Below are 22369 nucleotides of genomic sequence, written 5' to 3'. Positions count from 1 at the left end.
TGCTATAGGGCACTTCCATAACACTGCATACTTGTTCCCATCTTAACGCTTAGAAAATGTTATGAAATAGTTTGTTAAATTCCTGTTCTCCTTGCAGAGTGACAACATCTGTGACGACATGGACAGTGCCCATCTGTCTGGCCCATAGATGATATGCATCCGATGTTAAAAATTAAGGAAGTGAATAAACACATGACAGTGAAGATGAGGGCACAGAGGTGGTAGAGGGGGGTGACTGCCAGAGAGTGATGCCAGGTTCCAGTGGGGTGACCCGGATCAGCTCAGGCCTGATGCTAGCCACTCCCACACAGCTCCTTTCTTTCCAATCCACTTGTCATTCTCTTTGAGAAGGATTGAGGTCTCTGGAAAACAGCCAAAAAACTGTTATGGGAACGGCAAGCCCAAATAATGCTCCGGCATCAGGAGGATCTGAGTGCTGAAAGCCACTTCTGTTCCCCTTCTCTCAGCTGAGGGGGTGGGAAAGCCCTAAGTCCTTTCAGAGAGACTTAGAAGGCATATAAAGGCCCCTGGTTGAGGACTCGCTTCCTCATTCTGCACTTGGTGCCAGAACTCTCAATCCACCACTGAGAGAAAATGTCCATCCAGTGAGTATCTCTGGGAGGTGTTTTTAAATGCCTTGGTGGGTCGATGGTAAATGGGCTATTTCAAGAGGTCCTAAAGAGGACTGAAGGCCTGTTTATGGGAGGCCTTGGATCTTGAAGGGGAGAATTTCTTCCTATTTATATATTGAAGCAAATATCTAGAATTGGGGTCTAAATTACTGTGAGATTTTTGTGAATGGGCCTTGAAAGCAGTTGTGAGCATGAAGACTATAATGAGGCAGGCCTAGGTTGCAGCCACTTCCCAGATGTGTGATTTTGGACTTAACGTTTCATAGTCAATGTTTTTCCATATAAAGAATGAGCATTGTGGTATTGTGACATTTAAATGAGCTAATAGCATGCAAAATTCTTTTTATGGTGTGTGGCACATAGTAAGTGCTTAATAAAAGACAGCTATCATAATTAAGGACTCTAGGCATGGTTCCCACTTGAGAGGTTATAAAATGAAGCCAAAGTGAAGAGGCAGGAAATAAACAAAAATATGAAGCCAGAATCTCCCAGTCAGACTATTTTTAAAGAGTACCATAAGCTCCTGGAGATGGGTGAAGAAATAGGATGATAGGCACAGATGATGGTATAATATAGGTACTATATATTACAAAATATAACAAATAATAAAATAACAATAACAAAATATGTTATATTATAACAAAAAATAAGTTACTTGCCCAAAAAGCGGTCATATCCCAACTCTTGGAGGGACACAGACGAGGCAAGAGAATCAATGATGCTGTGCACTTAGAGTGGCGACAGGGCAGGGTAATTCTGGGGGACGATCACTGAGAGCAGCAGGATTAGTTGATTTATCATCCAAAACATGGGAAGACTGCAGAGGGCAGAATTAGGTCCACTGTGACATTAAAAGGGAGGCCATTCCTCCAACATCAAAGGTAGAGCACTGACCCAGCGCCCCCGCAACCTGCCACTAGCAAACCTGAGGACATTGCTGTCCTCCAGCAAAGTGTGTGCTCCCAGCAAAGGCTAGACTGGCAGTGGTGCTCTGACATTGAATCAGAGAATGCCTTTTCTCTTGGAGCTCTACCTCTGCCTCAGGGAACTTCTCAGAGTATCAACGTGGGCTTCTTCTCGATTATTCCACCTTTTCAGAGTTGAACATCCTGCTGGTGGTTACAAGAAACTGTTCGAAACTGTGGAGGAACTGTCCTCGCCGCTCACAGCTCATGTTACAGGTTGGTCTCACCAGTCTTGAAACCATCTTCTCTTGCTTTGTTGAGATCCCTTTTCCCTGGTTTTTTATTCATTGGCATCTCTCAGTGGTGGAGGTGTGGGCTTTGTATGCCAGAAGCCTATTTCCTCTCATTAAGCTTTTATTTCCCTAAGCTAGAAATATGCTGCCTAACTGGAACTCCTTGGGACTGGGACTCCATCTTTGTCATCTTTAAACTGTCAAAGCCTAACTCAGAGCCTGGCATATAGTAAATATCCTAGAAATGCATGTTCCATTATCCATTCCAGTGTCTGGATAAGTGAGGACCTGGTGACAAGCATCTGGAAATATTACAGTAAAGAATGGTAGGTTTCCTGCTTGTTGATTTGCTTCTGGAGTCAGACAGCTGCTCATTGCAGCTCCAGTATTTTACTGGCTGTGAACCTTGCAAGTTACTTAAACTTTCTGAGTTCCAGTTCCCTTACCTATCAAAAGCCAAACTTTTCATCATGGGGTTGTTGTGAAGAACTGAATAAGATAACTGAAAGATTCACCTAGTATCCAACACAAAGCAATCAATAAGTGGTCATTATTAGTACTATTGTTAGCATTATCCAAAAACATCATATGACCCATGCAACATCCCTGTTCGGACACAGACAGTCTCTTCACTCCTGTTTCTCCTTCTGTAAAATAAGAGAGAGGAGCCAAATGTTCTTTCTCAGCCAGATTCTGATGCTAACAATATAGGTTCTAGCAACCAAATTTATGTTGTGTCATTAGTTAAGTCATGCCTTCTTAAAGGTTTTATCAGAAAAATACATTCTTAGGAAGCAGGCTGCAGAAATGGAACTGTAGAAAATAATCCTTCTGTTTAAAAAAAATGGTAAGGATTAAGCAAAAATTGCATTTTTCATAGGATATGAGGGCACATATCTAACTGCTTAAAATGAAAGGCTTCATGGCCTTTGTTGTGTACCCCTCATTTTGCAGACGAGGACACTGAGCCCCCGAGATGGCACATGGCAAATCCTGAACCAGAATCCAGTCTCTGACAGCCAGCCTTGTGCAATTTCTCCTTCAGCAGGTTAATCTTCATCTGGACAGTAGCCCATACCCTCAAAGGAATATAGCTCGAGTTTTTAAAAAGCCAGTATTCTTGTTGTCATTTAAATGGTTTCTTCTATAGAAACATCTTTTTTTAGTGTTTTGATCCCTGTTCCTAATCCACCTTTCCCACACCTTACTCCATCAAAATACATCAAGAAATTTGATGATTTTCTTAAAAGCGAGATGGTAAAAAGGCAAATATGTTGCTATCTGGGGAAATCTGGTGGGTGCAGAATCCCCTTTTCCTCAAGATGCTTTTCCTTGTCTCCTTCCAACCCTTTATCCAAATTCAGGCATTGCAATGTTTCCCACCACTTGGTTTCCTAGTGAAAGGACAGTCAAGTCAGCAAGCATTTTGGAAGGGCTGCCCAGTGTGAGAGCTGGGAATGAAAGTCATTGCCAGCTTTACAAAGAGGCTGCCCAATTGAGCTGCTAATATAATCACACACTCCCCCATACCAGGGATGAGCCCAGCAAAGGGCTGGGCTAAGAAGCAATATTCTATGTCTCACCTTCATCACAGGCAGGATCCCCCTCTGGCTCACTGGCAGTCTCCTTCGATGTGGGCCAGGACTCTTTGAAGTTGGATCTGAACCATTTTACCACCTGTTCGATGGACAAGCCCTCCTGCACAAGTTTGACTTTAAAGAAGGACACGTCACCTATCATAGAAGGTAAAGAATGCCAGGTCCTACTCCTCCTAGGGGTAGGGCCTAGCTCAGCACCTCCTCCTACGTGCTCCTCAACCTCTTGAATTCAAGAGGCTACTTAAAGGTTTGTTTCCTCTCAGAATCCTGGCCCAGGACATTTGCATAGATACCTGGGAACTGTGAGATATTAAAAAAGAACCTAAGAACTAGGGCTTTCGGGTTCAATATGCTCAGCTTCAAATTTTATATCTACCAGACACCACTTGCCTAACTGGGCAAACTTTGGCAAGATATTAATCTCTAATTCTTGGTTTTGTCATCTCTGAAATTCTAACTCAGGGTTCATTATAATGATTAAATGAAGTACTGGTAAATAGGAAATATTCAGTAATAATAAGTTGCTATTTTTATAATTATTGTTATAATTATTAGACCATTGGTTCTCTAGACTCTTTCTTTTTTTTTTTAATAATCAGAAAGGCCCTGGGTAGGAGGGAGGGGTGGCGCAAAGAGGGAAGGACCAAATTTTGTCATAATGATACAAGAGAAGTTTACTAAGAACAGAAGATTGGTGCTAAAAGGCTCCAAGGCCTAAGCCATCACTCCAAGTACCCATTAACACCACAATAAATACTTGGCTTTTCCTGTAATATTCGGACCTGTAAGACGCTTTGTTGATCACCACAGGTTACCAGGAATTCTGAAGAGACACCATAAGGAAAAGCAAATGAAGGCTTGAGGTAGTCAGGATAATTCAGACTGTAACAGAAGAGAAATAGATCAGGTCAAGCAAAAATTTAGCTAAGAAGTCAGACAAAGCTTTCATATGCCCCCTAAAGACCTTGGTACTTTTTCTTCTCCATGACTTTGTTTCTTCATCTAGAAATTTTAAACTTTATTATATGCATTGGAAGAAATTCAAAATCAGATTTTAATTGGCTTTCCCACATGAGAAATCCTAGGCAACGTATGGGATATGGTTACAGAGTTCTGTCTATACAAGATACTGGATTCAAGAACATCTACTTTTTTAAAACCAGAGAAATAAATTTTTAAACTGCAGGAAAAAAACCAAGAGTGACAAAAGGGAGATTGAAAGAACTATAATTCAGCACACCATATTCTGTATTTCTCCATTCAGTTTTAGGTTGATGGGTTATAGGCTACAGGAAGTCAGAGGTCCTATGTGAACCACCCACAGAGGTTGCATAGTGTGATATGGAGAAATGCATGTTTCCCAGCCCTGGCCAACTTGAGTTCTAACCCAGTTCTATGACATATGCCAATCACTTAACTGCTCTGCTTGGACATGACAAGTCTAAGCCATAAGCCTCAATTTCCTTAAGTCATTGTGAGATTTATAAGACTTAAATTTAAGCTCATAGCACATTATCTCTTTCTCTCTCAGTTACCCTGAGAAAGTTACTGAACAATGCTCTTCATTCTTCATGTTGTGGATTTATGGTTCCAACTTGTTAAGGACATATGGAATGACCATTCTCAGTTCCATATGGACCACACTGATTGACCCTGACTATGACCCTTTCCCATGTCTCTATGTCCTTCAGGTTCATCCGCACTGATGCTTATGTCCGGGCAATGACTGAGAAAAGGATTGTCATAACGGAGTTTGGCACCTGTGCTTTCCCAGATCCCTGCAAGAATATATTTTCCAGGTTACTGAAACTTGACTGCATGTTATTAAAGACATTTTACATTAGCCCTTTTCTCTCACAGCTTGAAAGTTACTGGACTGAAAAATCCATTTGCTTCTGCAGGTTTTTTTCTTACTTTCGAGGAGTGGAGGTCACTGACAATGCCCTTGTTAACATCTACCCAGTAGGGGAAGATTACTATGCCTGCACAGAGACCAACTTCATTACAAAGATTAATCCTGAGACTTTGGAGACAATTAAGCAGGTAGGACACAGCGCTCTGGCAACACTGCTCAAGAAGTTAGAATTTGCAGTTTAGAATTAACTGCACTTTGGGGGAAAGCACATGAGACCCAGAGAGATGAAGTTTCACCTCCTTGCTTTGTCATCAACTACTAACTATGTGACACAGGGCAAACTTTGTTTCTTCGTCTATGAAATTTTAAATATTTATTATACAGGTTGGAGGAAAACCTTATAAAATGCCTAACATATTCATTCATTCATTCATTCATTCATTCATTTGTGACACAAATATTGAGTCCCTTCCATATATCAGAACTTATACCAGATGCAAAGAATATATCAATAGGAGAGACAACCCAGGTAAGACAAGAATTTGGAATAAATTTTTTAGCTAACGGGAAGCTACTGCAAGTTTTTGCTTGGTGAAACAGTATAAGCAGAGCCGTGCTTTAGGATATTTAATCTGGAAGCCATGCATAAACCGGGGAGGACAAAAGAGGTAAGGGACAGCTGGGAGACAAGCTAGGTAGAATTTAAGATCAGAACTAGAAATTCAGTATAGTAGAAACAGAACGGAAAAAACAGCCCCAGTTTTAGGCCTCAATGTCACTAGCTAATGTGTAATTCTCAGCAGACTATTTACTAAGACTTAACATTTCCTCTTCATAGCTCTCTCTTATTTTTAATGTATGTTTGCAATCATATAAGACTATGTGTTAGATCATTTGGAGAAGAACTGAAAATGAATTCTAAACCATTCATTTCACTCTGATGAGTGGATCTGTACTCAAATTGCTATGGTAATATAATTGCAAATGTAAAGTTCATGTAAGGCTCCAAAATAGCCTTTACTAGGAGGTCAAGTTTCATTGTGAGCCTCACTGTGCCTTGACTTCATATAAAAATACAGTTTTAGAATTTGAGATTCTTTTATTAACTATTACTAAAAAAGCCTCCTAATAAGTACCTTTGCTCCAGCCTGATTCTCTTAAATACAACTTCCTTAATTCAGTAGAAGCAATTTTTCTCAAATGCAAGTAAAAATGTGTTTCTCTATCTGAGGCACCCACAGTTCCCAAGATAAAGTCCAAACAGGGTTTTGTGGCTGGCTGGTTCTTATTTCTCCTCCTCCATGCATACCTTTCATAGCAGCCATGTTTAATGACTAGTAATCCCCAAACAGCACCTGCTATTTCACAATTCAGTGCTTGTACATTAGGATTCCCAGTCCCTGTAATATCTGTCTTCCTTCTCCACTTGGCTCTTACTTGTCTTTCCAAACATTAGTTGGAGTCATTGCCGTTGGGAAGCCTGGCCTAATCTCCCAGTCTGGGTTAGATGATCCTTCAGATACCGTTTTGCATTTACCAGCAATGTACTGTATTATATACCAGCTTATTGGTCTAATAATGCTACCAAATAGAACTTAGTACAATGATGGCAGTGTTCTATATATGCATTGTCCCAGTGCTACTGAGTACTTGAAATATGGCTAATGTGACTGAGGAACTGAATTTAAAATTTTACCTAATCATAACCAATCCACATTAAATTACATGTGGCTACCATATTAGACATCACAAGTCTAGACTGACGTTCTTGACCCTGGCACAGTAATCATAGAAGTTTAATGAGTACATAAGGAATGATTGAATGAATGAATGTCTTTTCTATTATTTAAATAAAAATGCTTAAAACTCCCTTTAAAACATATTCTCCTAATTAAATAGAAAGAATTTTGGGGGCGCCTGGGTGGCTCAGTGGGTAAGCCACTGCCTTCGGCTCAGGTCATGATCTCGGGGTCCTGGGATCGAGTCCCACATCGGGCTCTCTGCTCAGCAGGAGCCTGCTTCCTCCTCTCTCTCTCTCTGCCTGCCTCTCTGCCTACTTGTGATCTCTTTCTGTCAAATAAATAAATAAAATCTTTAAAAAAAAAAAAAGAAAGAATTTTGGTTAAATATATACCTCATCAATTATCCATTCAATAAATCTATATTGAGTAGGTCACAGGTAGAAATTCTAGTGCTGATTTTGCCAGCATGTGGCTTTGTATCCTTGAAAAAGTCACCTGACCTCTCTTGGACTTCAATTTCTCTTTCTGTAAACAGAGAGATTTATGCTAGATTTGTGATTCTGAATTTCCTATGAGACTCCAAATTGAATTAAAGTGCTAAATCTTTTCTCCAGAAACATTTGCATTTAATTCCAGGAGATTCATGGTTCTCCTGAAGTCTATTTAGGTTGACTCTATACTAAATAGAATCCTGGGATTTCTTTCACTTCCAAATTTATACTCTGTGCAAGCCACTGGATTTGGTATTTAGGTTATAGTGTACAAAATTGCCATTTTCATAAAATAAAAATTATTGTATATCTCAGCAATCTCACACAATTCATCTAATACAATAAGGCAGATATAAAGAAATCCCAGGATTCACATTATCAGTTTGAGGATAAGTTGCATGAGCAGAAGGGAAGTAACTAACCAGAGCAGTGTATGGGGTACACGGAAGAACACAGTCAGGAAGATCTCCAAGATTTCAGAGGTGTGGGGGAATCAGCACGAGGGTCAGAAGATAGCTCTGCACTATCAACAAGAATTCAGGCAGACTTGAAAGAGGGTAGAACCCAGGGAGATGGAAAAAAAAGAGAAAATGTGCTTTGGGTGAGGATACAAGTGGCAGCCGTAAGGTCAGACCTAGGGACCAAGGGGGAAATACAGCCTTTCTCTTTACATGGATGACATCTGCTCTGCTTCCCTAGGTTGATCTTTGCAACTATGTGTCTGTCAATGGAGCCACTGCTCACCCCCATATTGAAAGTGATGGAACTGTTTACAACATTGGTAATTGCTTTGGGAAAAATTTTTCAATTGCCTACAATATTGTAAAGATCCCTCCACTACAAGCAGGTCAGTTTACCAATTTGACCCTTCTTAAAACAAGTATCTATATTGTGAGAAAATTACTGGAAATGGGATACCAGATCAGACTATCAGGATTGCACTATAGATGCACAGTTAAATTCCTTTCAAATTGCCTTTGCACCATTCTCCAGGGACCAATGCCCAGAAGCATTATAGCAGAAAATGACGACTTGAAAACAGAAAGCAAGTGGCCAAATCGTATTCTACAATGTTTCAAAAATGTAGTGTATATGAGTATCTGATCATGTAAGAGTTAGCTTCAAGTTCAGGAAATACTTACTGAGCTCTTATTCATGTGCCAGGCAAAATTAAATTTCTAAACAAACACACACACATATATGAGAGGGTACTAACTATTTTGTGTGTGTTTAATTCTCAAAGCCACAAACAAACCTATTAACTCATACTAATATTATAGAGGAAGAATACTAAAACAGAAAAGAGAGTCCTCTTCAGAATTCTCCATTCATCCTCTATTCACTGCCAGAAATTTGATAACCGTCTTGGCGACAGAATTATTTGAACATATATGGATTTTTGTTTGGTATTGCATAGCCTGGATCTCAAGATGTGGCTCCTGGACCAGCAGAATCACTTGGAAAGCTGCTAGAAATCCAGAGTCCCACCCATGGTTGACTAAAGGAGAAATTCTGGGTGTGGGCCCACAGTTACTCTTTTAAAAACATCTTTCTGTGATTCTGATATACACTAAGGTTTGAACACCACTGACATAGTAGGAAACAAACTTTTCTGTGCATAAGAATTACCGTACAGAACTAATGACACAAACCCACATACATGACATTTTATAGGTAACTTAAGAGATTACAAAAGGCATTTTGAGCATACTACTGTGTGCTGACTTGGCACCTACCAGTTGTTAAGATGCGACTCCACTGTCCTCTGCCTGCCACAACACTGTTTGAGCACACTTTTCCAAATCTGCTGCTGTTTGGATTTTCCTGGGTGACTGCAGCTTCACATGAAATTTCCCTAAGAAATGCCAATAAATGAAAAAATAAAAATAAGCTCTAAAAACAAAAAATCAAGATCTGAAAATGTATTTCTTTATTTGCATAAGCTGTTCTAAATGCATTGTATTAAAAGAGAAAAAAGAGGCTTTTCCAAAGCCTTTTAAAACCGCTTTATTTCAGACAAGGAAGATCCAATAAGCAAGTCAGAGGTCGTTGTACAATTCCCCTGCAGTGACCGATTCAAGCCATCTTACGTCCATAGGTAACTTGAAGGCCTGCTATGAATCTTCAGGAAAACTCAAGTTTAAAGATCTGCTTTGCCTACCTTTGATACCAATCCTGATCACGACATTTCCTTGCAGAAACCTAAATTTAAATGTAATTAATTTCATGTAGGCACTGTTGATTCATACCTCATGTGCACATATTTTTTTGTGGTTTGAGAATCAGTCCTTCCCATTCACAAGTCTATTTGTGTTTCTGAACAGTTTTGGTTTGACTCCCAACTATATTGTTTTTGTGGAGACACCAGTCAAAATTAACCTGTTCAAGTTCCTTTCCTCATGGAGTCTTTGGGGAGCCAACTACATGGATTGTTTTGAGTCCAATGAAACCATGGGGGTAAGTCATGCATTTATTTGTCACATTTAGGATTTTGAAGGTGGCGTTACATAATGTATACTGTTTTCCTTTTTAAAGGCATTAAAATATTTTCCTCACTTTTCCAGGTTTGGCTTCATATCGCTGACAAAAAAAGAAGAAAGTACCTCAATAATAAATACAGGACCTCTTCCTTTAATCTCTTCCATCACATCAATACTTATGAAGACAATGGGTTTCTGATTGTGGATCTCTGTTGCTGGAAAGGGTAAGAAAGGACATGTGATAATGTTACATCCCCAGTCATGCCTAGAAATTAGGGGCTTTTTTCAGAGATGCTGCTCTCAATATTTAATATGAATTACAGCTTTAAAAAAAAACACAAGATTGCGGGGGGGGGTTGGGAGAAGGGGGTTATGGACATTGGGGAGGGTATGTGCTTTGGTGAGTGCTGTGAAGTATGTAAACCTGGCGATTCACAGACCTGTACCCCTGGGGATAAAAATATATTATTTTATATTTTATAAAAAATAAAAAATTAATAAATAAATAAGTCACAAAAAAAAAAAAAAAAAAACCGCAAGAAGTATGCTAAGTCACAGAATATAACTGAAAAAGCAGTAGAGAGGCTAGTTAATCAGAAGCACATGCAAACTGAACATCAAAACCATGGCTCCTGATTGAAAACTGATCAGGTCTATGAACCTGAGCTGAAAATCAGAGATGCTATGACCTGATACGTGAATTTAAACTTATCCTCACTGCAACTTGACATGTTCCCTTGGTGGGGCCTTAAACTCCACCCACTCTAGGTTTGTGAGAAAGAGGCATGCTTTCTTGAGAATAATACCAAGTCACTAAAAAGACAGTAGCCCCTAAAGACACAGAATGGTGATGGAGAAACAGAGCAGAAAGTATCAAAAGCTGCTGTTATTTAAACATATCAGTGAGGCAGATTTCTTTGTTTTGTTTGGTTTGGTTTTCATGCAGCATGGACAGGAGAAAATGGCTCTAATACACTTGAGTCATTAGCAGTTCCTGGGTAGGAGAATAAAGAACAGGCAGGTTGGGGCGCCTGGGTGGCACAGCCACTTAAGTGTCCGACTCTTGGTTTCAGCTCAGGTCCTCATCTCAGGGTCATGGGATTAAGCCTCACCTCGGCTCTACACTAGGCTCAGCTCAGAGTCCACTTAAGAATCTCTCTCTCTGCCCTTCCACCCTTTCCATACCCCTTCCCCCATGCTCATTCACCCACTCTCTCTCTCACTCTCTCTCTAAAATAAATAAATAAATCTTAAAGAAATAAAAAAAAAGGAACAGGCAGACACTTGTTCTTTAAAAGGCATGGATCATCTCTCTGGAATTATTTGCCATTGTCTGTGCTCATGTCTAACTTCTTACTTTTGCAGATTTGAATTTGTTTATAATTACTTATATTTAGCCAATTTACGTGAGAACTGGGAAGAGGTGAAAAAAAATGCCAGAAAGGCTCCCCAGCCTGAAGTGAGGAGATACGTGCTTCCTCTGAATATTGACAAGGTAAATGCCCTCTACACAGATTTCAGATATATCAGATTTGCTCTCCTGCCTTATGTTTATACATAAAGTCTTGAAACTTCAGAGCTGGAAGGAAATTTAAAAATACACTAATTCAACTCCCCTCATTTAACAAATGAGGAAACAGGAGCTCAGAAGAGTGACATGACTTAGGAAAAGCCAAGTGCAGCAGAGCCAAAATAAAAAAAAACAGGTTTTGATGCTAAATCTACTGTTCTTTCATTTGTAAAATCCTTTCAAAATATATTTTCTCAGTGAATAGTGCAGACCACTGTTTCTTAGGATCCTCTGTTAATAATATAAATAATTTAATTTAAGTGATTTGAAATTCTAAAGAAATGAAGGATTAAAAAGCACTCCTTTAAGGAAATCAGCCCATTATTTTGATTTTCTGCAAACCTTCGAAAAATATCAGTAGAGGACAAACATCATTAATAGCCTTTGGCGGTCATCTTTTTATTTCTACTTTTTCTTCCCTGTATTCAGTGGCTGTCTTTGTATAATATTAGACTAACATCAAGAAGTTTTTGTGTGATAGAATGCCAGTCAAAACCAAGACAAACAGAATTTTCACAATGGGTACATGAGCATACACTGTCATTTGTGTACATATGAGATATATACACAAAAATGGGTAAGGCAGCTACATGGAATGTAGAACATTGTACTCAAAGCTAGATCAAATACAGTGGAAAATAAACCCAATTTAGAACTAGACACTACAGCTCGTAAGCAAGTTTGTAAACTCTATAAGGATAAGAAAGGAAGAGGAAGTTGAGGTGGGGCATTAGGTAGTTAGTTAAATGAGCTTCTTCAAAAGCAGAGAGGTGTTAAAAAACCAAACAATGTAGAAATACAAAGTGGTTGGTAGAGCTGGTACATTAGGAGCAAAGGAGAGATGGGCATTGGGCAGAGGGACTGGAAAGAAGGTTGGAATGATATTGTATGAGGCTTTAACTGCTCTAACTTTGCCCTTGGGAAGCAGATCTCTAGTACATAGCTGAGTGTCTACAAAATACCAAATGAATGAGTCTAATGATTTTAGTAAAATTTTATTTTACTAGTGATGAGAAAATCACAATCATCTTTAAACTAAGATCACTTAATTTAAATATGCCTTACCTTACTCTCTTCACATCCAAGAATAGGAACAAGGAAAGATTTTCATAAATATGTAGTCATCACTGCCTGAAGAAAGACCATCCAATAATGAAATAGAGAACCTCGGTGACAAAAAAAAAAAATGTCTAATGTCATCCTAGACCCTTCTTTCACAATTAACCACTGTTAACACAACATTGTATGACTTATTCCAGTGGGTACATCACTAGGATATGCTCTTGTTCCCCAGGAACTCATTACCTCGTGTATTGGGGAGGAGGAAGGTGATTTGGTAATGATAACACATGTTGGCATGAGACAAGTCGTGGGAAGGAGGCATAAAGTGCTTTAGCTATTCAGACAATGAACGGTCATGCTTGTTTGGAGAAATTCATGAAACACAGTCATTTGCAATATTCTGGCAGAAGATACTGAAGCACATCAACTCACATCAACTTAAGACAGGAGGCATAGTTTGAGAAAAGACAGAAGTGGGGTGGGGCAGAAGAGCAGAGGGAACTGACTGCAATCCAATTAGAACATAAGCATACATAGTGGACTAAATGAGGCAGGATTTTTAAAAATTTTAAAAAGCAATCTTGTGGTCTTCAAAAGCTTTAAGGCCAGGCTAAGAGGTTGTACTTTTTTTGGCAGTGAAAGTCTCTGAACAGAAGAAAACCGCATTCAGAGCTGTTGGAATGGGTACCAGGTGTGCTGACTTTCATGGTTGTCTCTTCAACTAAATGCCTGGCTTCCCCCAGGCAAGTCACTCAACCACTCTAAGTTCAGTTGCCTGCTCTGAAACCTAGCTAAATTGGACTAAATAATAACAAGGGTCATTTGCACCTTTAAAAACTTGATTTTCTAAAATAAGTCTGTGTTGTGCCTAAGTGATAATGGAAGTGTAGAAAGGACAGAGATAGGACCCTGGGGTAGAAGACAATAAATTCACTCAGGCAGGCAAGAGAATAATGTAGTGATCCTAGGAAAAGGCAAACATGGATGAAAATAAGAGTTACTCTAGGTGGAATTAAAAGGGTCTTGCATTTGATTGGATTGCAGAATGAATTAAATCTTAGACATGCAAAACATCATAGAGATCCCATAAGCCTACATGTCTAGAATAGTGATACTTTTGGAAATAGGGAGTGTAACAGGCAGAGCAGGTATGGAGAAAAACATGAAGTACAGAACTCTCAGGAAGGGAAAGGAAAAGGAGCTTCACTTCAAGTCATACGGAGCCAGGCTTGAGTTTTAGCTCTTCCACTTACTGAGTGATTTAACCTTAAATTTTCTTCTCTCTATCTATAAGGAGAAACACTGAACCTTTTTAAATTTCCTTTTCCTAATCTAGACCCATCTTACAGAGGTTTTGTGGCTGATACATGAATTGGTATATGTTAATTATTAAATAAAGCCCTTGAAAAAAAATATAGCCCTTCTCACAAAGTAAATATCAAATAAATATCCCCTATCATCATCAGCAACAACAACAAAATCAATATCAAAACATCTTCATGGAAGATACCTCATAGGCTTCCACACATCAATGAAGGACCTTGTGAGGTCAATCAGGGTTGATAGTTACTGATGTTGAAATGATGATCAAATATATGAGATTAGATAGATGAGACTGCTAGCAAGGAGAAGTCATACTTTAGAATAAATTTCAGAAAAGAAACATACACATTTGCTTATTTTAAAAATAAAGAATTTGATAGTATAGAAAAGACCGAGAGAAGAAAGGTTGGCCAGACATGGAAGTTTGGGAGGTCTCATGTACAGAAAATACAAAAAAGAGGAGCGAGGGAGAGAGAGAGAGATAGAGAGAGAGAGAGAAAGTCACCAAATAGCCCTACCTGGAGCTAAGAGAGGAAAATCCCACATTGGATAGGGCAAGAGGGTTTCATCAGTGCCCCTTGCTATAGACAATTTAAAAAGGATGAAGACCAAAAGTCAATACCAGATTTGGTGATCTCCAACAGATGAGGTTGAGAGAGGGAGAAATTGGGACTCAAAGGTCAGCAACTGGTAGGATGTGGGAGGAGTAACTCTAAGTCCACACTTCGAAAAATGTGGCAGGGAAGGGGAAAATCGGTTATAAATTGGGAGGAGAGGTAAGAAAGATATTGAGGGAAGGGCTAAGGAGAGGAAAGAGTATAAGGTGAGTGAAGTTTCCAGTTTACTAATTAGATAATGGTAGTACCTTTAAAATATGTCTTTACATTTTTTTGAGTAGGTGGTACATTTAAATAGTCAAAAATCAAAATGATATGCAGAGGTACACACTGGGAAATCTCACTCCACCCTCCACCTGCATCCAGTCTGTACTATCCCCGCTCACTCCCTATGTGTAACTTTTCTTGTTTTTCCTTTTCTTTGGTTTGTTTATACAAATATAAGAATATATATATATATATATATATATATATATATATAATTATTATTTCCCATTCTCATACACAAAAAGTTATTTTCTATATCCACTGTTTTCTTCCCTGCTTTCTTCATTTAACAATATATATGCTAAAGATCTTGCTGTTTTCAACTACACAGTATTCTTTCTGTGAACATACCCAGGTCTCTCATTGCTGCACAACAGAATTGTTTCCAGTCTTTGGCTATTTCCAATAATGTGATAAGGAATAACTTTGTATGTATGTCATTTCATATATGTACAGATATATGAATAGATTAGATCCTCAGAAATGAGATTTTGGGTTAAAGGAAAAATGCATCTGTTAAAAAAAAAAAAAAAAGTGGGTGGGTAGCAAAAATGAGGAGCTAGTTTGTTGGGGAAAGCAAGAATAATGTTACAGATTTCTTACATAAAAATTTTAATTTAGTAATAGAAAAAATAAATAGAATGAAGAGAATCAATTTAAACTTACAAGTATATAGATAATATGTCTGACGTAAGCGTTTGATCTCTTCTTCCCCAAAACACCACAAAGTGCCTTGAGGTTCTATTTCACAAAATCTCATAAAATTCTCATCATTTCTGTATTTGCTCCTTACCTCCTATTCCTTCCCTATCTTAAGAATCTTCTATGTCCTCTTAATCAATGATACACCCTCAGAAAAATCCCCTCTATCCTCTTTTCAGAATGTTCCTTTCATATTCTTTACTTTAAAACCAAACGTGGGTAGAGCGATGAATCACAGACCTGTACCCCTGAAACAAATAATACATTATATTTTAATTTTTAAAAAACCAACCTGGGACCACCTGCATGGCTCAGTAAATTAAGTGTCTACCTTCGTCTTGGGTCATGGTCTCAGGGTCCTGGGATGGAGCTCCACATCTGTCTCCCAAGTTCAGCGGGGAGCCTGCTTCTTCTTATCCCCCTGCTTGTGCTCTCTCAAAGAAATAAATAAAATCTTTAAAAAACAAAAACAAAAAGCAAAAACCTGGCTCTCTCCTAAAGACACTGATCTCTCCAAGTCTCTTCCTACAGCCCTTATACCTCTTGACCTGGGGTTACTGTAGGTATTCTCTCTGTTCTACTTCTCTGTTTCCAGATTCCCTGTTCCTTCCATCCACTCTTAACATATTCCAATTTTAATCTCATTTCAGCTAATCTCAATTCAGCTAAGGGATATATACATATATTCACTCCTCATTACTTTTGTTGTCTATGAACCACCACTGCCTCAGTTCCCTTCTTGGCCCAATGTCACACTCCCCGGATCTACTGACTCTTGGTCATTTCCAGGGTGATTCTTCCAACAACCTGGCCTCTCAGTTCCTTGACCTCTTCCACTGATCTTGTCCTCCATTCTATGTCAGCTACTCACTCCCCATAGTCATACACTTGACCCTGCCATTACCTATGGCTGTGCTTCTTCCATAATCTTAGTTTCATGCATGATTTGCTCTGACTACCACCTTCTATCTTTCAAGATCACTTGCCCTACTATGATTCGCACCAGAAACCTCCAATCCCCTGAACTTACTACCTTCTCAACATACCTCACTCCCCTGAGAACTTACTTTTCCTCATTACTTAACTAAAATTCCATTGTCAACAATTTCAATCTTATATAGATTCTTACTTCTCTTGCCTCCTTCTTACTTTATTGAACTCATTTGTCAAAACCACAATTCCCCCTAGTTAAATCCAACTCTCCACCCACACTACACTTGTATCTCTAAGGATGAAATTAAGTGCTGAAAACACACAATCATGTTAATTGGTTCATTTTTAAATATATGACCACAAACCTCATTGCTACATTTCTCAACTTCATTTACTCTCCCACTTTGCTAGTTAAGTATTTCACACCCTCCCCTCTTCAATCTTCTAACACCTCCCACCTCCACACTCATACTCAGCTGATGGCTCTGCTTCCTATTTTATTGAAACAAATGAAAGAAATCAAAAAAGAACGTTAGACTCCTGCCACCACATCTACCCGCCCACCAGCATCTGTACTTGTATTGAATTATCTATCATCCCATCCAGAACTAGTCCTTCCCATTTTCCCTTCCTTACCCACTCAAGGACATCACTCAAGTGATTCTCTTCCCTCTCCTTTATCATTACTTTCCCTTCTTTCTCAGTGGGTCACTCATATCGTGCTGTTATTTTGCTCTCTTACAAAATCCTTCTCTTGACTCTTCTTGCCCCCACAAGCTATCTTCATTCTCTTTTTTATAGACCCCTTAATGTTGGAGGGCATCAGAACTCAGCCTTTCATTCTATCTCCTGTTTGTACATTCCCTCCCTTTGTAAAGACTCATGCTTTAAAGCAGCCTACATTTACATTTTCAACTTATCTTTCAATTCAAGATTTATATATGCTACTGTGAATTCCATGTCTCCCTTTGAATGTCTAATAGACTTCTCAAGCTTAATAAGATGAAATCTAAATTTCTTCTCTTCCTCTACCAAAAAAATTTACCCCACCTGCAACAGTCCTCATCTTTGTTGAGACAGCTTCAACAATGAATTTTCAGGCCAAACACCTTGGAGTCATCCCTGACTTCTGTCTTAAGTTCATGCCTCTTCCCTACCCCATAGCCTATCAGGAAAACCTCATGGCTCTGCCTTCCACTTCTCACTGACTCCAGTGCTACTAGCCTAGTCTGAACTACTCTCTTCTGTTGACTAGACAACAGGACAAACTGGTGTCCCCATTTCTGCTCTCGCATTCCCCCTACTCCCAAGGGTAGTCTCAAGAGAACAGCCAAAGCAATTCTTTTAAATATTATAGCATGTCAATCCTCTGCCCCAAATCATTTTATGGCTTCCCATCTCTCACTCAGAGTAAAAGACCAAGTCCTCCCAATGACCTAAAAAGCTGTACACAATCTCTCCTCTACACTCCTCTCCTGTTTCTCTTCCCCAGGCTCAGACAGTTGCAGCCACACCAGTTTCTTTAATGTTCTTCAAGCACATTTGGCATCCTCCTACCTCAGGCCTTTACACTGTTTTCTTTGTGTAAATGTTCTTCCCTAGATATCTATGCTGTTGGTTTCTTCACTTCACTTCCTACAAAAGGTTTTGTCCCAAATGTCATCTTTTCAAGGAGACCCACCCTGACCACCTACTAAAATTATAACACCTACACCTCACACTTTTGATCCTCCTAAGTCCACTGTATTTTTTCTCCCCATACTCATGATATATTATCTACTTTATTAATTGTATTGATTGTTTATGTCCCCAAACTAGAATGCAAGCTTCAGGAACCTGATTCTCTGAATCCTCCCAAACATCTAGAATAGAGTCGAGCACAAAACATGTATTCAAGTATTTGATACAGGTATTAAAAAATAAATGTGTTCTTAGAAAGAGTTCAGGTTATGCATTCCTTTCACAGAAGAATCTGAAAACCACCAGGCAGGGTGAGGGAGTGACAAGAGATCTTAGACAACATCTGCTCCAATAGTTTTCTTATATGCATTTTTTTTTCTTTCTGACAACAGAAATGTATGGTTTGTTTTTTTTTTTCAAGCAAAATCAAAATATATCCTAACTCTAAGTGAGATAAACACTATAAATGAATTCAAAGAGTTTGAAGTCCTTTGCTGGTCTTAAAAAAAAAAATTCTCAGAAGCCCTTCCTCAGAGCCTTACATTTTCTTTAAGGACAATCTCATTGTAGAGATGTGAAGGCCTAGAGGGCCTAGAGGTTACATGACTTTCCCAGTGATACACAGGCAGTGACCAACACAGGTACAGACAGTTTTCCCAATTGTGTTGCTTTTTGCACTGCTCCTCCCTACACATTGACTTAAGAAACAAAGAATGCAAGAGACAAAACTCAGGAAGACCGCATTTATGGCTGCTTGATTTTTCTTTCCTTCTCACTGAGGTGTCTGTTATCCTTTTTCCTTAGGCTGACACAGGGAAGAACTTAGTCACACTCCCCAACACAACTGCCACTGCAATTCTGTGCAGTGATGAGACAATCTGGCTGGAACCTGAGGTTCTCTTTTCAGGGCCTCGCCAAGGTGAGATTGATTTAGAGGGAACAAATTGTCTGTTTCAGAAATTTTTTCAGAGTTTTCCTAAGCATGTCCTCTATTTTGTAGCATTTGAGTTTCCTCAAATCAATTATCAGAAGTATGGAGGGAAACCTTACACGTACGCATATGGACTTGGTTTGAATCACTTTGTTCCAGACAGGGTAATTAATCCATCTTACCTAATACTAGAAAAGTAGTTTGAGTCATATACTAGTCAAGTAAAGCCCATCGACTGATTAACTGATGTTTGTTTCTCACAAGCAGCTCTGTAAGCTGAACGTTAAAACTAAAGAAACGTGGGTATGGCAAGAACCTGATTCATATCCATCAGAACCTATCTTTGTTTCTCACCCAGATGCCTTGGAGGAAGATGATGGTAATGAAAGCAATGGATGTGTCTGAACACTTTCTTTTTATTGGGAGTTCTATATGCTAGTACATTAGGAGTCACAGTGATTACTCCCTTATGTCCAAATATGATCCTTAATACTACTAAATTCAATGCAGCATGAAAGTATTTAAGCTTATTAGAAAATAAGTTTCATCTTGTGGCCAAGCTCATTGATTACTCATGGGAAAATGTTAAAGCACCATCTGGTGTCATAATGGAACATCAATGTCTGTTCTAGATGAAGGCGGGAAGGATGAAGAAAGAACAGCATGAATTCAAGGGTGTTGCCTTTCCTGACCTAGATAAATTTCTGAAAAAGGATAGAGTTCGAAGGAGAGAAATTGAGTATTCTAACAGATCAAAGAGAATAAGAATGGGGCTTTGTGCCTCTGCTTTGGGTTTCTTCTTTTAGTAAGCTGGAGCCATAGCCTATAACACAGTCATTCAATGACAAAGCATCAGTCTTTGTTAACTATTGATTAGCTGGGACAGGAAGGTAGATGACACTCTCTGGAATTAAAATTTGGAAAGCCACAGAGAAATGAGTAAAAGAACTATGGAGCCATTTCCTGCTAAATGATTTTACATATACAGTCCATCTGGACAAAACTGCAAAAGGTTTGTTCACGTTTTGTTGGATGGAAGTAAGCTTCTAGCTAGGTCTTAGAAAGTACAGAAATAATATACCTTACTGTTTTCAAAGCCTTTTAATATATTTTTTCACTTGATTGTCACAACACTTTTTTTTTGTAATAGGTTATGTTAAATCTTATGTTACAGACAAGAGCACAGATCTTTTCATCAATAGGAATTTAATGAACACCTACTATGTCCTAGTAATTGGAGTAGCTATTAGAAATCAACAGTGGACAAGACAGATATGGTCACTCCCTTTCTGGAGCTTACAGGCTAGGGAACATAAAGAGTTTGAAAGATCCATTCAAGGTGGTGGTATAGACAGATGATGGATGAGTCAGGGCAAGATATCAAATGATATGGTTTTCTTTATTTGTCAATGCCAATACCTCCTATATTATTTCAGTGACATTTAGCCTATGGTCCTGGGCTTTTTTTTTTTTTTAACATTGCCTTACTTTTGATTAACAGGTGTAGTTCTGAGTGTGGTGGTGAGCCCTGGGGCAGGACAAAAACCTGCTTATCTTCTGATTCTGAATGCCAAGGACTTGAGCGAAGTTGCCAGGGCTGAAGTGGAAATTAATATCCCTGTCACCTTTCATGGACTGTTCAAAAAATCCTAAGCACATTCTAGCACATTATATTTCTATTGACAAAACCAGAAAAACAGTCGGGTCTGCAATCAAATTCTGTTCAGTTTTAGCCTGCTGTATTACATCGTTTTAACTTGCAAATGCACACAATTTTGCAATATTTTACAGAAAGCACAGAGTTTAGCAAGCAATTCCTTAAAAAAAAAAAGGCAGCACAAATAATCATACTTTCTCTGTGAGACAGGCAGACCATAACTAAAAACTCTTTATATATTTATCAATCAGGTAGAAAATAAATTTGGATTTATTAAGCTTTTTTTCCTACTGTAAAAGTATATTTTAGGTATCTATCTTCTCCATTTATTTTTTAACATTTAAAAGCCAAAGTTCTCTACAACTGATTTGTATACGGCTTCCCTAAGGCAAGGTAGTACCATGCAAAAAGGCTTAATTACTAAATGTCAGACCAAACTTTTTCACAACCAGGGACTATCATCTAAGAGTAATCCTACTAATAAGTATGTGTGTGTGTGTGTGTGTGTGTGTGTGTGTGTGTATATGTATATATATACATACATACATACATTACTGTTCTAAGATTCTCAAGCTTTATGAATTTTAACATTTCCATTTAATATACGCAATTATTGGTTATTTCTGATTTTACAATAAGAAAGCCTATCTCTAATCGACTGACAGCTCTAATAAAATAACATCGCAGAGATAAGTTATCTATTAAAAGCTTACATAACATCAAAGCACTTACATATAGGAGTGACTATAATTTTTGAAATACTTACAAATATAATTTCTACTTAAAATCAGAGTATCAGGGGGTTATACTATGTTGCCTCATGTTTAATTATATATAAGCACTGTGCAATCAGCTGACCTAAGCAAAAGACAAAGAGAGAAAAAGAAAATATTAAAATTAGTATTCAGATATTAATACATTTAAGTATTTTTATTTTAAAAATTATTCTCTTATTGCTACATGTTGCAAAAAAGGGAGATTGACAAAAAATTATATTCTATATCTTAATCCTGGTATGTATTTTATGCTAAGTATTACACATCATTGTGCTTAAGATAATCACCATTGTGTTTGACTAAGTAAAAATAGCTTGAAGGAACAGACTGACTAGGGTATTTGATGCATCTATTTGATTTCTTTATTTAGAATAAAATGCAAACTCATTTTTAAAATTATAAATACTCATTGAAACAGACTTCTCAAAGAAAATTTAAAATTACAGAAAAGTAGAAATTATAAAGTACAATCATACAGAGCCCATCTAAGCTCAACTACTATTAAGATTGTGGACTATTCTTTTCTTTTTTCCTCCCATGGATTTTAATGTAATCATTGTTTCATTGTGCCTAGTTCCTAGCCAGAATTTAAAATTTCACAAAAGAAAAGAAAATGCCAGAGAGTAATGTGGAATGTGTGACGTAGATAAACATCAACCTGTTAGTTTTTGTCTCTAGACATGGCACATGAACATAATTCCACAGAGAAGGCTATTTACCCATTTCTTTTAAAAATGCAGGAAATAAATTACTGAATAATTACTAAGTTTTGTGCTTGATAAAATTTCCCTATTTAAGAGAATTCCTAAAGCTGCCCTTTCCTACATTTGCCAATCACTCCTTGCCTTATTCCTT

The 22369-nt window shown here is 38.2% G+C and overlaps 1 protein-coding gene across 2 annotated transcripts; it reads left to right on the top strand.

The window, feature by feature from the left end:
• Window positions 1–557: 557 nt before the first annotated feature.
• Window positions 558–21715, top strand: RPE65 (retinoid isomerohydrolase RPE65). Of its 2 annotated transcripts, XM_082688830.1 has the most exons (14): window positions 558–605; window positions 1731–1813; window positions 3425–3575; window positions 5120–5227; window positions 5330–5471; window positions 8216–8363; window positions 9533–9614; window positions 9841–9973; window positions 10081–10220; window positions 11362–11491; window positions 18955–19069; window positions 19151–19245; window positions 19349–19460; window positions 20583–21715. In XM_082688830.1, the coding sequence occupies exons 1-14, from the start codon at window positions 595–597 to the stop codon at window positions 20732–20734; spliced, it is 1602 nt and encodes a 533-aa protein (XP_082544956.1). In that variant the 5' UTR covers window positions 558–594; the 3' UTR covers window positions 20735–21715. The 2 variants fall into 2 exon arrangements, with proteins under 2 accessions (XP_082544956.1, XP_082544957.1); XM_082688831.1 differs by lacking the exons at window positions 9533–9614; window positions 10081–10220; window positions 11362–11491; ... (2 more) ...; window positions 19349–19460; window positions 20583–21715 and having other exon boundaries at window positions 9841–9929.
• Window positions 21716–22369: the final 654 nt, after the last annotated feature.

Source organism: Mustela nivalis (assembly GCF_964662115.1).
Source record: "Mustela nivalis genome assembly, chromosome: 10".
Lineage (NCBI taxonomy): Eukaryota > Metazoa > Chordata > Mammalia > Carnivora > Mustelidae > Mustela > Mustela nivalis.
The sequence above is the reverse complement of the archived record's forward strand: the minus strand, read 5'-3'. Positions and strand labels throughout refer to the sequence as shown.